This window comes from Dipodomys spectabilis, unplaced genomic scaffold, assembly GCF_019054845.1.
Source record: "Dipodomys spectabilis isolate Male_0828 unplaced genomic scaffold, ASM1905484v1 ptg000335l, whole genome shotgun sequence".
NCBI classification, from domain to species: Eukaryota; Metazoa; Chordata; class Mammalia; order Rodentia; family Heteromyidae; genus Dipodomys; species Dipodomys spectabilis.
The window spans coordinates 4,861,839-4,880,351 of NW_024871012.1; the positions used below are offsets into that span (position 1 = coordinate 4,861,839).

The 18,513-nt window shown below is 50.6% G+C and overlaps 1 protein-coding gene across 8 annotated transcripts in view; it reads right to left on the reverse strand.

Annotated features, from left to right (window-relative positions):
- The window catches only part of Tle1 (TLE family member 1, transcriptional corepressor), a 119,407-nt gene that overhangs the window by 37,233 nt on the left and 63,661 nt on the right, over positions 1 to 18,513 (reverse strand). For all 8 annotated transcript variants that reach the window (XM_042665590.1, XM_042665587.1, XM_042665586.1 and 5 more), the window contains exons 9-11: positions 6,035 to 6,151; positions 1,278 to 1,331; positions 634 to 786 (exon numbers count right to left, since the gene is read on the reverse strand). In XM_042665590.1, coding sequence (XP_042521524.1) covers positions 634 to 786; positions 1,278 to 1,331; positions 6,035 to 6,151 — 324 coding nt within the window. The remainder of the gene's footprint in view (positions 1 to 633; positions 787 to 1,277; positions 1,332 to 6,034; positions 6,152 to 18,513) is intronic.

The window sequence follows — 18,513 nt, forward strand, 5'->3', positions numbered from 1 at the left end:
GCTCAACCATCTGAGTCGCACGCAACTCAGGCCCTATGGTTTGTTGGTCACGTTGGAGATGGAGTCCAACAAACTTCTGTTTGGTCTGGCTTCAAACAGCAATCCTCCAGATCTCAGCTAGGATTACAAGTGCACTCCTAGCATTTCACTAGGCACCCCAAGCTCCTTGACCCAGAACTTACTATGTAACTGGGCTACAACTTGAGATCTTCCTACCTTAGCTTCCCAAAAGCTGGGATTGGAGTCGTATACCACAATACACTCCACCAAGTGTTTTAAACACATGGGTCCTGATGTACCTCACAGCCACAGTCCCAGGCCCCTTGTGTACATCTGAGGCTCATGCCCCATGATGTAGCCTGACAAGACAGCGCAGGACACAGGGTACACGGACAGCTTCGTAAAAGCAAGGTGACTGTTTGCTCGCTGCACACGCGGCACAGAGCTCTGGGTCATGGGTATTTGCAAAACATGATGCTCTCTTCATGGCCCAAAACAGAAAAAGCAAGCACTTAATAGAGACAAACAACAGAAGGAGTTTCCCTGTTTAAGGATTTAAACACATCCCGTAAGCAACAAGCCTTCTTGTTTTGCACACTTCAGGCCCATGCAGGCAGGGGGCGCGCTACCTACCAGGCTCATTTCTTTGGACTTCAAAGAAGCAGAACTTCCCGAGGAGGCTGTGGACGCAGGGCTGCTGGAAGCATCTTTCTTCAGCAGGCGGCTTTTGTCGATCCCGTTCTCCCGGGGTGAATGCGCAGGGCTGGCTCGTGGAGAGGAAGGGTCCTTAGGGAACACAAGCGATCATTTTCACGGCGCAGCTCATCACGGACAGACTCAAAACACACTGAAAGTGCTTTATGTTGGGGGAGGGGGATGCAGCTGTCAGGGGAAGATGCTGTTCACCAATGACTTGCGAACATGCACAAAGAAAACAATCCTATTCGCCTTCTGTCCAAGTGCCCTCCCTAGAGGAGGTTGAAAAAAAATGGAGTCAGACATCCAACTTAGGAATCCAAATGACCAAGGGAACGTGCTTTATCTTTTGGCCTCAGGAATGCTAAGCAAACACTAAAACTGAGCTACATTTCCCAGGCCACAATATATTTTTGAAAGAAAACAGTTGTGTCAGTTGGATGTTTTTGTTTTGTGTCAGTACTGGGCTTGAGCTCAGGACAAAGGTGCTCTCCTCCGGCTCCTTCATTCAAGGCTGGGCGTCTACCACCTGAATCGCACCTCACTGAAGAGGCCTTTTGATGACTGATAGGAAACGTTACCTCATTGGACACGTCCACCACTAAGTTGTCATCACTTCTGTCACCATCGCTGTCCTGAAAAAAAAGTACCAAGACTGAGTTGCATTGTTTCAGTAGCAGACAAACTAAAAACAAAAACAAAACAAAAACCCTACTGTGGGGTGTGTCACTCGCGTCCAGATTGCCAGCTCTTACGATCAACACCACCTTCCCCCTCCTCTCATCTGACCTGGGGCTCTGGAAAGTTCCACACAGCAAATTCTGCTGCTGTCGCAAACCAGCTACCCAATCACCATCTGCTTGTGGTGAAGACAGCAAGGTACAAGTACTCGGCACAGCCCAAGGGCTTAGGAAGCCTAGCAGAATCTTGGCAGGTAGTCTGCATGCCGAATGCCACCGCCTTTCCCATCGGACGTCCAGTGAGACGCAGGGCTATCCCCACTGCACGCCCTTGAGGACAGCCAACAAACCTTGCCATGATCGACAATTCACAATTATAGAGATAAATTTGCTTAAACCATTTCCCCACGGAGTTGCAGCTTGCCACAAACAGACGATCTAAACTCCTGTTAAGAAGAAACCCAAAAGCTAGGCACTGGTGGCTCACCCCTGTATTCTAGCTGCTCAGGAAGCTGGGATCCAGAGGATCAAGGTTCAAAACCAGCTTAGATAGAAAAGTTTGTGTCCCCAACATAACTAGCAAAAAAAGGAAAAAAAACAAAGTGGGCTGGCGGTATGGCTCAAGTGGTAGGCCCTGCCTAGCAAGTACAAGGCCCTGTACACAAACCCCAGCAGAGTCTCCTCTGAGGAGGCCTGGCATCTTTTTGGAAAGATGAGAGGAAGACAGATGGCAGTATTTGGAAGGCACTGCCATCCTACAACACAGCTTTTATTTTCTTGTCATATCAATGGAAATGCCAAGCTTGGACTGAGCTTGGGACAGATTCAGAGAAGCTGTTCAGCTAAAAAAGTGGCTACTCCTACATCAAAGTTTGGGAAAGCTGAAAAAGTCTACTCCTTTTCTTTTTTTAAATTTGTGGTGGCTCCAATTGTGGGGCTTGAACTCAGGCTTTGCACTTACCGGCCATGTGCTCTGCTCCTCAAGCCACCCTCTCAACAAAAACTTTTTCTTAGCCAAAAGGCCTCACAGTCTTAACTAGAGAAAAATAAATATAATGCATGTGAAATAAATAGGATACATTGAAAAAGGGTAGGTCTGTCGCTGCTTAGCTAAAAGCCCCTTTACCGATGCCCTTGTCAGTTAGGTTGATACAAACAACGTTTGAGAAATATTAGCATGCACAAGTGCAAACACACATCAGCACAGCCACCTTCTGCCAGCCCACCGTCCAGAGTACATTTGCCCTCGACTCTACAAACTCCCGTCTTCAACGCTGCTTGTCAGTCACACCCTTACATGCTCCCAGACTCGAGGGAGGCCTGATTGCTTTCAATGATGGGTACCCGTACTGTTCTCACTGCTGCAAGGGTACCGTGAACCCTGCGTGCCAACGTGCAATGATAAGCAGCGAGGAAGCCAGCACAATCCAACACCACAGTCCACTGAGAGCAGTATTTTCAAGAGGAAAACCCACTAGTAAAGAACATGTTGCTTTCTCTTAGAAAAGCCCCTAGAACACAACCTGTCTCGGTTGGTAAAGTAGGTAGTGGCAAACAGAGAGAAAGAGAAACAAGAAGTTATAAAAATGACCACACATTACATGGGCTGAGCTGGCTAAAGGCTGCAACGTTACTTTATTGGAATGGTTCTTCTTTGTGATTTTAAAAATTCTTTTTCTTTTTAATGGATGTACCTATATATTTATAGGATATATAACTGTCTATGTGTAATAGTGTGTAAGGATCAAAATGGGATAATTAACATTTTCACTTCTTTCTCTCTTCCTTCTTTCCATTTTTCATTTTTATTTTTGGTGCCAGTACACGGGCTTGAACTCGGGGCCAGGTACTACCAAGCAGATTTCCCACTCAAGGCTGGCTCTCTATCACTTGAACCACACACCCACGTCTGGCTTTGTGCTAGTTAACTGGTAAGGTAAGAACCTCACACTTCCCTGCCCAGGCTGACTTGGACCTTGATCTTCGGATCTCAGCCTCCTGAGTACTTAGGAATCTACACACAAACACCTAGCTTTCCCTATCCTTTCTTCATGTTTGGGGAATGCAAATCCTCTTCCGATTCCTCAGAAAACATGTAACAGGTTGTTGCCAACTACTCAGCCACAGTACTGTGACACAGAATACTACAGCTTAGCCATTCTACTCTATTACTGGCTATCCAGACTCCCTCTCTCCTTCCTGCCTCCCTCCCCCTCTTCCTTTCCCTCTCTCCTTCCCTCCCTCCCTCTCTCTCTCTGATCTCTGAAGCATGTCAGAGTCCTCTAGAATTTAAATCCTGGCTTTGTATTAGGTTCTTCTGCCAATGGAAGGTTTCAGGTATAATAAGTGTCTGCCATCGAAGATGCGAGGCCTTGTAACCCAGAGTCTTCACTGTGATCTCGCCACCAGCATCACAACCTGATACACTGAACACGAGCAGGCGACAAAGCAGGCGACAAAGGGCCATGCTAAGATGTGGCTGCTAGGCCTGTCACGACCAGCCACACACGGCATGTGTGAGCCCCAGGAAAAGCAACAAAACCTCTCCATTTCTGTATGGCCTAGACCACCTACTTGCTTATGAATCCTTACTAATGTTCCAAAGGGGACACCAGCTGTGGGCAGAGATACAGCGGAGGGCATATGCTAATGACACAGGCGGAGGGCGAAGCCAGGCGCTGGTGGCTCACACCTGTCATCCTAGCTACTCAGGAGGCTGAGATCTGAGGATCAAGTTTCGAAGCCTACCTACAAATCTGTGAGCTTCAATTAACCACTAAAAAGCCAGAAGTGGAGGTATGGTTCAAGTGGTAGAGTACCAGCATTAAGTGGAGAAAGCATAAGGCCCTGAGTTCAGGCCCAGTACTGGAAGATTTTTTTAAAAAGCATGCACAAGGCTGAGCGGAACCGATGGTTTGGCTCTTAGGGTGTTATCAAACGTAAGTGTAAACTGCAGATTAACCCAGGCCTCTGGGAAGTGCACCCCAGGACTGGGTGTGGGGTCTGGGACGGTGCCTCAGGAAGCGGTGATTTTCAAGCCACACGCCCTGTGGCCTTTGGGAAATCACTTCAAAGCCACTAGGTACAGTTTCTTACCTATAAAATGGAGATGGCAACATACAGCTCATTGAGATGTAGTCACAAGACTCCAACAAAACAACCCCACTGTGCTCATACACTGACCTTTGAATGGATGTGCTGAACTGAAATCCCTTTGTAGAGCGACTGAAGAATAGTAACATTGTTCAAAGAATGAACATATAAAAACAAATAAACAATCCATCTAAGAAGACGAGCTGTGGCCTAAACCTGAGTTGGTACTCAAGCCCGCAGGAGACAGACACCTACACAGCCTCACAGCCGAGGGCCCTGCTCCCGGGGCCAGTTCAGCACTGCCCTCGCCCACTGTCCCTGGGAACGCACCTGAGCTGGACAGGCACTGCAGAGACGCACAGAGCAGCTCCAACTCACGCGCTGGCTGTAGTGCTTGTGATTTCCTCACCGCCCCCCCCCCAGTCCACAGCCAGTGGCCGTCGCCTGGCGCCCCCGAGTGTGGGGCCAGCTGTTTGTGTCATGAGTCTCCGGTCATGTGACGCTGACTGACTCTCTCCGTGATTGCACACACGCCTGACACCTGTTCCATTGCAGGAGCGTTAGCACGCTCACCTGCTTCAGAACACACCTCTGCCACCAGAACAGCCACCAGCAAGATCGCTCGCGACACCAAAACTGTGTGCTCTCGCTGAGCAGGAGTAGCCACTAACCAGACAGAGCCAGGCAGGACAAACTGAAATGCAGCCGGGCGCCCGCGCTGCACACCTGTCATCCTAGATGTTCAGGAGGCTGAGACCTGAGGATCACAGTTCAAAACCAGCCCGAGCAGGAAGAGTCCATGAGACCCGTATCTCCAATAAACTACTCAAAAAAGCCAGAAGTGGTGCTGTGGCTCAAGTGGTAGAGCGCTCGCCTTGAGCACCAAGAGGCTCGGGCACAGCACCTAGACCCTGAGTTCAAGCCCTGGGACTGAAAAAAAGAAAAAAGAAATGCAGAGTCTTCATTCAAAAGTAACATTTGACGCTGGGAATGGAACTCGGGGGTAGACACTTACTTAGCATGCGTGAGATGCTTTACTTGATCTCCAGTACCAAAAGAAGAAAAAAAATAAACTAAAAATTGAGGTTTCATAAGTGAGGGGATGGGGTCCTTCTAGAAGCAGTACCTGGTACAGTGCAACCCAGGGCCTTAGACAGGCAGGGCATGCACTACCACTAATCTCTACTTGAAGCCTTCATTTTTTTTGTTTTTTGGGAGGATAGGTATAACAATGTAGCCCAGCCTGGCCTTGAACTGACAATCCTCTTGCTTCAGACTCCTAAGTGCTGAGATTATTGGTGTGTGCCACCAGCCTGACATTTCCATGGCCCATCTAAATGAGTAGTAAGAAAGCAGAGTCTAGATATAAAACAAAGCCCCAAAAGGAGTATAACTTATAGCCCTGAGGGAAATAATACGCTACACCATGTAGAACTTGCTCTCTTTAGATAGAATTATTTTAACAGATATGAAATGATCATGGAGATCTTGGAATACAAGGAGATTCTCACTTGAAGGTGAGCAGTAAGCAAACAAACATTATTTGAAGTCTTTTATTTACTTACATAGTGGCTGGAATCCTTATCATCCACTTTTCTTTTCTTGATGTCATTGGAAAATTCAGGCCCATTTCTGCGTTTATCGGTGGCTCTTAAGCTGTCTGGAACCAAGAGGGAATTACTCTACAAGACCAAAAAAAAAAGAAAGAAAGAAAGAAAAAAGAAAGCAATTAATCAAAGGTTCCTTCCCAGACCTCTGTGTACACACGAAATCTCAGCCTGGACGTGACAGCTGTTTTAGAAAGGTGATGGTTATACAGCCCTTCATTCCCTGCAAGTCATCTGTCTAAAGACTGATGGCAAACATTTGTAGAGCTTTCTGCACTTAAAAGGACCCTGCCTCAGGCAGTCAAACCATTATCCCCGTGGGTCTTCCAGAACTACTCAGAATGTGCTTTGGCTCTATTAGTGCGTGGAAAGGGAGCTTGCTGTGGGAGTGTGGGCACGGTTCTACTCTCTCACACTGCACGGTCCTCAGTCAGGCCAGGAACAAGGCTACAAGCCAGTCCTGAGATTACGCCATTAGGCATCGTCCTCACAGTCAAGAGTCACTGTGTACCACTCCAAGGAGACACAAAGAAGGCAGGGGGGGTGAACTGTGTGGTTTCCTAAAAGGCAAATCACATTCTCCACTGCTACAATAAAGGAACTTTTGAATTCTTTTTAATTCATCGTGGAAAATAAGATTTGCTGGTGCTCACCAACAGCACTGAAACTTGAGCCCCAAGGGAGAAATCTCAGCCGGGGAGTATCTTCAACGGCAAGACCAGCTCCCCCACACAAGCAGGAACAAGGCTAATCTTTCCACAAACCACACAGGGATACTTTCATTGGCATATGCTGAGCGGGAACTGCTGACCCAAAGAAAACAGGCATTTTAGATATTTGGGGGGCGGGGGGTCACATGACATGATCTGACAGCCCTTCAATTCCCAGAGAGCAGAGAGTTACAATGAGGTCTTTTAAGCACAGGATTAGCATATGCAAGGGGGAAATTTGTTCAGTGATGTGTCACAGCCTTGAACAATGCTGAATGAGCTGCGCAAAAACCGCCTTTCACAAGGCCTAGATAACCCTGCTTTCAGCGGGATGTTTGAGAATCCAGAGGGGCGCGTGTGCGTGTGCACATGCGTGTGTGCATGCGTGCGTGCGTGCACGCAAGAGTCAACAGACAATTATTTTACTTTTCTCTGCTGTAATTTAAAACAGAAAAAGTTGGGGGAAACCTTTCAGAAGGACCACATCAAAACAACCCAAAACACTTGGAGCAAGTATTTTATGGTAGTTATCTTCCCCCAAAGGCTGTGCATTTTCATTTCTTACTTCCAAGAGGTAATCCGCCAGGGGGCTGGTTCTCCCCTCGAGGGCTCCCACCCAAAGGCGATCTGAAGCCTGGCCATCTACTTCAGGGGTGGGGGGCAGTCGCTGAGCCCCCTGAGCCCTGCGACTCATGACTGCTCAGGCAGAGGAGCCCAGCAACCAAACAGAGAAAAGCCCAAAGTAATGTCTTTACCGCAGTGGCTAGGGCCAAGAGGTGAGCTGCCTGGACCCTGAACTAACCACCTTGACCAATGTCCACTAGAAACATGCCCTTCCTAACCGCTCCACTCCAGCATCACGACTGGACAAGGAGAGACAGAAGAGCACTCTCACACTTGCAATCCTAGTTCCGCAGCCAGGGGAGGGCAGTCCACCACACTCCTCTCCAATTAACCAGAGAAAGGCTAGAAGTGGAGGGATGGCCCAAGAGGTAGAGCACCAGCACTGAGTAGAAAAATTAAATACCAGCGTTAGATAAATTAGTTAATTCATTAAATACACGTACATACACGAATCCGCCGGAGTGCTCCGGACTCTAAGCAGATGTACCAGGAGCAGAACTGTGTCTTTCTCGACCTTACGTGTGTTCAACGACTCAGCCAACGCCGGCAGTGCCCAGCCTCTCTCCACAGGCCGTCTTCACAGCCGTCCCACCCAACCGGCACCGGGGCTCTGGACCGCTCGACCGTTCCAAGACAGCTTTTGAATGATGTAGTTTTAAAATGATGTCAAGAGGAATTGTAGATGCAAAATAAACTACACCTCTGTGTAAGGAACAATGTGATTTCTGTCTGAAACGCTTCTGCCGCTGGACCTATGCTTCCACGAGTTAGAAGTTACTACTGTCATTTCCGCTTGAGCAGCTTGCATGAGGCCTGGAAGCTGAAGGAGTCTTGAAAAGCTCTGAGAAGTTTCTCTGTATTTTGGCTGGCCTCGTAATTAGAACCCCTGCTTGTATCTCAAAATTGGTCCCGTGCAGCCAGCAGACTTCCAAGGGTTTAGGAGACAAGATGTCTCTTCATGCCTTTGATATTACACAATCAACTCCCAGCAAGTCGGTCGGAGCCGAGTGGGAGGCCCTGGCTGCAGGGACCCCTGGCAGGCCCCTCCACCCAAGAGGAACCCCAGACTGACACCTCTGTTCCCATGAACAGCTTTCTGGGAGAGACTGCCCGGCTTTCTAGCCCTGACGCGGATTTGGCGATTGTGCTTGCTGTCAGCAAACAGCTCCAGCCTAATGCGCTACCCTGGCGGCAACAGTAAGTGTTTTGCTTTGTGCCACCGGCCAGGAAACCCTGATGTGGGACTGTCCCTGCTTCCGCCTCGGGCTTCCCCCACTGGCCGCGCTGGCAAGACGGCACTGGGATGGTCGTCCAAGCCACTCACACACATCCTAGAGTACTGACTGACCGTCCTTCTGCTCCTCTGACTCCCTACCACAGAGCATCTATGTAGGTTCTGTTATCTAACACATACGTAAGAAGAACCCTTGCCAAAAGAATGTGTGTGATAAACACTCACGCATTCCAAACCCAGAAGACACAATTGCACTCAAATCTGGGAGGAGGCCAAAGCACCTTTTAAAAAAACAAACCCTATTTTTTGCCAGGCACCAGTGGCTCATGCCTGTAACTCTAGCTACTAAGGAGGCTGAGATCTGAGGATCATAGTTCAAAGCCAGGGCTAGGCAAGAAAAGTCCGTGAGACTCTCATCTGTAATAAACTACTCAAAAACAAAGCAAAACAAAAACCGCAAGTGGAGCTGTGGCTCAAGTACTAGTAGAGTACTAGTGTTGAGCAAAAGCAGCTCAGGGACAGCACCCAGGCCGCATTCAAGCCCAGGATCTGCACTAAACAACTAAATACATAAATACATAAGTAAGTAAATAAATAAATAACACACTTTTCAGGCTGGGAAGGTGGCTCAGTGGTAGAGCGTTTGCCTTGCATGCCTGAGGCCCTGGGTTCGATTCCTCAGCACCACATAAGCAAAAAGAAAAAAGCCAGAAGTGGTGCTGTGGCTCAAGTGGTAGAGCGCTAGCCTTGAGCTGAAGAGCTGAGGGACAGCGCCCAGGCCCAGAGTTCAGGCCCCATGACCGGACCCCTCCTCCAAAAAAAAAACAAAAAACCACACTTTTCACGAAGTCAGGTACCAGTGGCTCACGTCAGTCATCCTAGCCACTCAGGAGGCTGAGCCCTGAGGACCTTGGTTTCAGGCCAGCCCCGGCAGGACACTCCCCGAGACTCTTATCTCCAGGTAATCACTAAAAACCAAGACGTGGAGGTGCGACTCAGCGGATGGGGCCCCAAGCCTCGGTGAGAAAGCGCGCACAGGCCTGCGTCCAGGCCCCACAGCCACGAAAGTACATGCTTTGCCGCCCAGAATGAAGCAACTGACCCACCTGGCAGCGCAAGAGCTCGGCGCTGGAAACAGCAATTACAGCAACAGTCAAGAGCCACTGGCCAGAGGGGTGTGAGCTCCCCGCCCTTTTCTCACGCATCCTGCCACTCAGGAGATGGCACCGACAGGCCCTTCTGCCCAGCCACAAGCCACAGCCTGCCACTCAGCACCTAGACCTCCAGACAGCATTCGCCACCTAGAATTCATTTGTCAAATATTCATCTACCAGATAAATATTTAATCGCGAATCCATTTTTTCTGATCAACACGAGGAGCAGTGTTTCCACACTGACTGATAGGCTCATCCCAGCCAAGAAACGCAGTGCTGATGTCACCTTGCATCTGGTAACACGCAAGTATCTGCCAGCATTTCCTCCAACACGGTAAATACTGGGCAGACTTCTGTTACAAATGTCCTGAGGACTGGGATTCCCAGACTGTGTATAAGTTTTCCATTGTCTTAAAATTCTGTGAAGAAATAAACACAATTGTCTTCTTTACCTTATGTTTTTCTACAAGGACTCAAGGAGTTAGTCTGCTCAGGGGAGCTCTGACAAACCTGAGCAAATCAAGATCAGAAAGCCCAGTGTTTTCAAAACAAACTGAAGCTCTGAAAAACCATAATGATTTTTCTACACCTTATGTGTTACATACGCTTCAGGATATAGAACCAAGTTAAAAACAAACAAACAAAACACTAAAGGGAGAAGCATATCTGACAAGTCTCCTAAAGGAGAAACGCTCAGTACAGAGACAGGAGGGAGACAGGAGGAAGGGTCCCAAAGCGGTGCCCTGGGCCTGACTCTCCACGAACAGCACTGCCGTCCTCACTAAGCAGGCCCTTCTCACACGCAGAACGAAGAGGCCCTTTCCCTGCTGTTCCACAAGAGGGTCGTGGACCTCACGGGCAGACAAGGTCAATTCAAGCCTCTGAAAAGCAAGCAAACACCAAAGATCGTGGCCTAATTATAAAGCCATGCGTTCACAGACAAGCTTATAAGGTAAGCTACAGGGTGTATAGAAGGCCACTGAGTATCCCACAGAAGCTCTGGAAAATGCCAGGATCTAGACTTTGACCACCACGAACCTATTCTGCGCGAGAGAGCAGCCATGCCATGCCCTCGGGCAGCTACTGCAGACTAAGACAGCAATGGCTCAAGAGCAGCAGTCAGGACACGAGCTATTCTTGCCAGTCACTGGTGGCACACACCACTCATCCCAGCTACTCCCAGCTACTCAGGAGGCTGAAATCTGAGGATCACGGTTCGAAGCCAGGCTAGAAAATCTCTGAGACGCTTATTTCTAGTTAACTAACAAAAAGCCAAAAGCGGGCCCGGTGATGGTGGCCCCTGATGTAGATCTACGTTTGAAGACAGCCCAGCTAAGAATGACTTTGAAACGCTTATCTCCAAGGAACCATCAAGACAAACACAAAAAGAAAGTGAAGGTGTGGCTCAAGTGGTAGAGCACTAGCCTTGGACAAACAAACGCTGAAGGACAGTGCCCAATCCATTAGTTTAAGCCCCAGAACAGACACGCAGACTCGGACAGACAGGCAGACAATACGCACACACACACACTTTGTCTTTACAGTCTTGTTCAAAAATTGTACTTCCCTTAGCAATATGATTCTAGAAGGTAGCTCCAGAATCTATTAGCAAAAGCAAGATGAGTGAGAGGTTCCACGGTGGGGGTACAATGCACTCAACACCAGCAACAGAAATCTTCCTGCATCTCAACATCTCCGAGCAACTCTTCTGCCAACAAGTTACAACCCTAAAACCACCCAACAGCACGTCTAAAAGGAGAAGCCACTCGTGGATACGTGTCAGCAAAAGCAAGGCAGGCTCCCCAATGTGAGAATAAGGCCCATCCTTCACATCGCCGAGTCCCCCGGGAGCCGGAGAAGTGTCTGTGTCAGAGGCACACATCGGAAACTCGTGACACCTCATTTATCCTCCCTTACACTGAGGCCCTGGGAACCTAATTTGCTAGCTCGCTCTACACTGACAATTAACTTCTCTGTGAACATTAAAACAATTAGGGAGCACGCATGCTACCACACCTGTGTGCCTCCCTGTCTACACCTGGTGCCAATTAAGCCCTGGCCCCAGGCTGTGTTCTTGTTGCAGCCCGCTTGGCCACTCATAGTGACAGACACACAGGTAACTCGGGAAACTGACAGGATCCCCCCGCCCCCCAGCAGCATGGGGAAGGTGTGCAATGTGTCCGCATGGCGAGCACACCACATCTCACACCTCTGGCTGTGTAGTGGATCTAGAGTGCACCGCTACACGGTGGCACTCTACAAGGATTCGAACCGGGATCCTCAGATCTCAGGCTCCTGAGTAGCTAGGGTTACAGGCACAGGGCCACCACACGGATCTTTTAAGACAGCGATCTATCTTATAAGTGGCAAGCTATGGTTTTAAGCAGTTTAAGTTGGGCCAAAACATAAAACTGCTGAAAGGTAACTCAATAAATATACTCGAGTTTGTCTGTGTGCCTAAAATTAATTTCACATTTTAAGTGAGCCATTTCAGTTTTAGCCTTAATTCCAGGCCCTCTCGACATGCTGGGTCAACACAGTTCATAAAAAGAAAAGTACTTGGGTGAAGCTGGGCGCAGGCGGCTCACGCCTGCGGTCCCCGCTACTCAGGGGGCTGAGAGCAAGGGTCACAGTTTGAAAGTCCTGACACTCTTCCCTCCCATTAACCACCAAAATAGTAGAGCACTAAGCCTTGAACAAAAAAAGCTTAGCCAACACCCAGGCTGGGTTCAGCCCCAAGAATGGCACTGGCGCGCGCACTCACACGCGCACACACACACGTGCGCGCACACACACGTGTGCGCGTGAATTAGGTGAAACGATTTTTTCTGGTCCCTGTTAACTTTCAATCACGTTGAGCGTGATGAACGTGCTCCACTCACCAGGAGCCTGAGATCCACTTCTTGTACCACAACGCTGAGCCTTCTCCCTAACTCCCTGCCACCCTGGTACTAGGCAGTTCCCCAACCTGCCTTTGAAAACAGTCAAGAAATTCTAGGTAAGGGTGTGAGTGAAATACATAATAATACATTCACAGTCTTACTATTCTACTCAAGTAGGACTCCAGAACATTCCAGAAGCACTTGCCCAATACCTTCTCCTTGAGGACACCATTAAGAGTTCCCTATCTATAATCCCATTCCTATCTGCTGTGTCTTCCAGATGATGCTATGGCCTCTGATTTCAGAACAAGACCAATAATTTTCTCTAAACGAAACAAGTCTCACTACTCTCTACAGCCGTTTAGGGTTGTTCATAGAGGGGAAAAAAAGGGATGGGTAGTCCTGAAGTAGGACCTGGACTGACTTCTGAAGGAACTAGCTGGCAAGGGGAAAGGGGAGAGGGGAGCAGGGGGGAGGAGAGGGGAGGAAAGGGGAGCAGAAGGGAGCAGAGGGGAGGAGAGGGAGGAGAGGGGAGGAGAGGGGAGGAGAGGGGAGCAGAGGGGGGCAGAGGGGAGGAGAGGGGAGCAGAGGGGAGCAGAGGGGAGCAGAGGGTTGCAGAGGGGAGCAGAGGGGAGGAGAGGGGAGCAGAGGGGAGGAGAGGAGAGCAGAGGAGAGCAGAGGGGAGGAGAGGGAGGAGAGGGAGGAGAGGGGAGCAGAGGGGAGGAGAGGGGAGCAGAGGAGAGCAGAGGGGAGCAGAGGGGAGGAGAGGGGAGCAGAGGGGAGCAGAGGGGAGCAGACGGGAGCAGAGGGGAGGAGAGGGGAGCAGAGGGGAGCAGAGGGGAGGAGAGGGAGGAGAGGGGAGCAGAGGGGAGCAGAGGGGAGGAGAGGGGAGCAGACGGGAGCAGAGGGGAGGAGAGGGGAGCAGAGGGGAGGAGAGGGGAGCAGACGGGAGCAGAGGGGAGGAGAGGGAGGAGAGGGGAGCAGAGGGGAGGAGAGGGAGGAGAGGGGAGCAGACGGGAGCAGACGGGAGCAGAGGGGAGGAGAGGGGAGCAGAGGGGAGCAGAGGGGAGCAGAGGGGAGGAGAGGGAGGAGAGGGGAGCAGAGGGGAGCAGAGGGGAGGAGAGGGGAGCAGAGGGGAGCAGAGGGGAGGAGAGGGGAGGAGAGGGGAGGAGAGGGAGGAGAGGGGAGCAGAGGGGAGCAGAGGGGAGCAGAGGGGAGGAGAGGGGAGGAGAGGGGAGCAGAGGGGAGCAGAGGGGAGCAGAGGGTTGCAGAGGGGAGGAGAGGGGAGGAGAGGGGAGCAGAGGGGAGCAGAGGGGAGGAGAGGGGAGCAGACGGGAGCAGAGGGGAGGAGAGGGAGGAGGGAGGCGGAGAGGGAGGAGGGAGGCGGAGAGGAGAAGGAAGAGAAGAGAACCAAAGCAAGTGCCTTTATTAAATGAAGTGATGGTTACCATAACGACCTATAACTACCTATAAATATAAACCCCTGGTAAACCTATTAGTGGGTAATAACAGCACAGCTGTCCTGATGTGATCTAATATCAATCTCTGTTATAAAAGTAGCTCTGGGTTCATAGGCACCCGCTCTCCGAGACTTGCCTGTCCCTTTGATAAAACCATGGTGCTGTGCTAGAAGACTTTTCTGGATTTTTGAGAATTTGCTGAGTTACAATACCACCCCAGAACTTTGCAACCCAACAATGACCCAGGACACCTATATACAAAGTTAGAGCCCATTTCATGAGTTCAGAGTCCATACATCTCTGCTCCCTCTGGGATCCAAACAGTGATCATACAAAATGAGGTCCTTCACTGTCACCACATCCCACAAATACAAGCAACACGCAAAGGAAACACAGCGAGAGGATGACAAAACACGTAGCGTCAACCAGTGACCATGAGAACACGCAGAGCGTCAACCAGTGACGATGAGAACACGCAGAGCGTCAACCAGTGACGATGAGAACACGCAGAGCGTCAACCAGTGACGATGAGAACACGCAGAGTGTCAACCAGTGACCATGAGAACACGCAGAGCATCAACCAGTGACGATGAGAACACGCAGAGCGTCAACCAGTGACGATGAGAACACGCAGAGCGTCAACCAGTGATGATGAGAACATGCAGAGCGTCAACCAGTGATGAGAACACGCAGAGCGTCAACCAGTGACGATGAGAACACGCAGAGCGTCAACCAGTGACCATGAGAACACGCAGAGCGTCAACCAGTGATGATGAGAACACGCAGAGCGTCAACCAGTGACCATGAGAACTCGCAGAGCGTCAACCAGTGACGATGAGAACACGCAGAGTGTCAACCAGTGATGATGAGAACACGCAGAGCGTCAACCAGTGATGAGAACACGCAGAGCGTCAACCAGTGATGAGAACACGCAGAGCGTCAACCAGTGACGATGAGAACACGCAGAGCGTCAACCAGTGACGATGAGAACACGCAGAGCGTCAACCAGTGATGAGAACACGCAGAGCGTCAACCAGTGACCATGAGAACACGCAGAGCGTCAACCAGTGATGAGAACATGCAGAGCGTCAACCAGTGACGATGAGAACACGCAGAGCGTCAACCAGTGATGAGAACACGCAGAGTGTCAACCAGTGATGAGAACACGCAGAGCGTCAACCAGTGACGATGAGAACACGCAGAGCGTCAACCATTGACGATGAGAACACGCAGAGCGTCAACCAGTGATGATGAGAACACGCAGAGCGTCAACCAGTGACGATGAGAACACGCAGAGCGTCAACCAGTGACGATGAGAACACGCAGAGCATCAACCAGCGATGAGAACACGCAGAGCGTCAACCAGTGACGATGAGAACACGCAGAGTGTCAACCAGCGACGATGAGAACACGCAGAGCGTCAACCAGTGACCATGAGAACACGCAGAGCGTCAACCAGTGACCATGAGAACACGCAGAGCGTCAACCATTGACGATGAGAACACGCAGAGTGTCAACCAGTGATGATGAGAACACGCAGAGAGTCAACCAGTGATGAGAACACGCAGAGCGTCAACCAGTGATGAGAACACGCAGAGCGTCAACCAGTGACGATGAGAACACGCAGAGCGTCAACCAGTGACCATGAGAACACGCAGAGCGTCAACCAGTGACCATGAGAACACGCAGAGTGTCAACCAGTGACGATGAGAACACACAGAGCATCAACCAGTGATGATGAGAACACGCAGAGCATCAACCAGTGACCATAAGAACACGCAGAGCGTCAACCAGTGATGATGAGAACACGCAGAGCGTCAATCAGTGACGATGAGAACACTCAGAGCGTCAACCAGTGATGATGAGAACACGCAGAGCGTCAACCAGTGACCATGAGAACATGCAGAGCGTCAACCAGTGACCATGAGAACACGCAGAGTGTCAACCAGTGACCATGAGAACACGCAGAGCGTCAACCAGTGATGATGAGAACACGCAGAGCGTCAACCAGTGACGATGAGAACACGCAGAGCGTCAACCAGTGACCATGAGACCACGCAGAGCGTCAACCAGTGACGATGAGAACACGCAGAGCGTCAACCAGTGATGAGAACACGCAGAGCGTCAACCAGTGACCATGAGAACACGCAGAGCGTCAACCAGTGATGAGAACACGCAGAGTGTCAACCAGTGATGAGAACACGCAGAGCGTCAACCAGTGACCATGAGAACAAGCAGAGCGTCAACCAGTGATGAGAACACGCAGAGCATCAACCAGTGACGATGAGAACACGCAGAGCGTCAACCAGTGACCATGAGAACACGCAGAGCGTCAACCAGTGACCATGAGAACATGCAGAGCGTCAACCAGTGATGACGAGAACACGCAGAGCGTCAACCAGCGACGATGAGAACACGCAGAGCGTCAACCAGCGACGATGAGAACACGCAGAGCGTCAACCAGTGACGATGAGAACACGCAGAGCGTCAACTAGTGACGATGAGAACACGCAGAGTGTCAACCAGTGATGAGAACACGCAGAGCGTCAACCAGTGACGATGAGAACACGCAGAGCGTCAACCAGTGACGATGAGAACACGCAGAGCGTCAACCAGTGATGAGAACACGCAGAGCGTCAACCAGTGATGATGAGAACACGCAGAGCGACAACCAGTGATGATGAGAACACGCAGAGCGTCAACCAGTGATGAGAACACGCAAAGCGTCAACCAGTGACGATGAGAACACGCAGTGTCAACCAGTGACGATGAGAACTCGCAGAGCGTCAACCAGTGACGATGAGAACTCGCAGAGCGTCAACCAGTGACGATGAGAACACGCAGAGCGACAACCAGTGACGATGAGAACACGCAGAGCGTCAACCAGTGACGATGAGAACACGCAGTGTCAACCAGTGACGATGAGAACACGCAGAGCGTCAACCAGCGAGGATGAGAACACGCAGAGCGTCAACCAGTGACGATGAGAACACGCAGAGCGTCAACCAGTGACGATGAGAACACGCAGAGCGTCAACCAGTGACGATGAGAACACGCAGAGCGTCAACCAGTGACCATGAGAACACGCAGAGCGTCAACCAGTGACGATGAGAACACGCAGAGCATCAACCAGTGATGAGAACACGCAGAGCGTCAACCAGTGACCATGAGAACACGCAGAGCATCAACCAGTGACCATGAGAACACGCAGAGCGTCAACCAGTGACCATAGAACTCGCAGAGCGTCAACCAGTGATGAGAACACGCAGAGCGTCAACCAGTGATGAGAACACGCAGAGCGTCAACCAGTGACCATGAGAACACGCAGAGCGTCAACCAGTGATGATGAGAACACGCAGAGCGTCAACCAGTGACCATGAGAACACGCAGAGCGTCAACCAGTGATGAGAACACACAGAGCGTCAACCAGTGACGATGAGAACACGCAGAGCATCAACCAGTGACCATGAGAACTCGCAGAGCGTCAACCAGTGATGAGAACACGCAGAGCGTCAACCAGTGATGAGAACACGCAGAGCGTCAACCAGTGACCATGAGAACACGCAGAGCGTCAACCAGTGATGATGAGAACACGCAGAGCGTCAACCAGTGACCATGAGAACACGCAGAGCGTCAACCAGTGACGATGAGAACACGCAGAGCGTCAACCAGTGACGATGAGAACACGCAGAGTGTCAACCAGTGACCATGAGAACACGCAGAGCGTCAACCAGTGATGAGAACACGCAGAGCGTCAACCAGTGACGATGAGAACACGCAGAGCGTCAACCAGTGACCATGAGAACACGCAGAGCGTCAACCAGTGATGATGAGAACACGCAGAGCGTCAACCAGTGACCATGAGAACTCGCAGAGCGTCAACCAGTGACGATGAGAACACGCAGAGCGTCAACCAGTGATGATGAGAACACGCAGAGCGTCAACCAGTGATGAGAACACGCAGAGCGTCAACCAGTGATGAGAACACGCAGAGCGTCAACCAGTGACGATGAGAACACGCAGAGCGTCAACCAGTGACGATGAGAACACGCAGAGCGTCAACCAGTGATGAGAACACGCAGAGCGTCAACCAGTGACCATGAGAACACGCAGAGCGTCAACCAGTGATGAGAACATGCAGAGCGTCAACCAGTGACGATGAGAACACGCAGAGCGTCAACCAGTGATGAGAACACGCAGAGTGTCAACCAGTGATGAGAACACGCAGAGCGTCAACCAGTGACGATGAGAACACGCAGAGCGTCAACCATTGACGATGAGAACACGCAGAGCGTCAACCAGTGATGATGAGAACACGCAGAGCGTCAACCAGTGACGATGAGAACACGCAGAGCGTCAACCAGTGACCATGA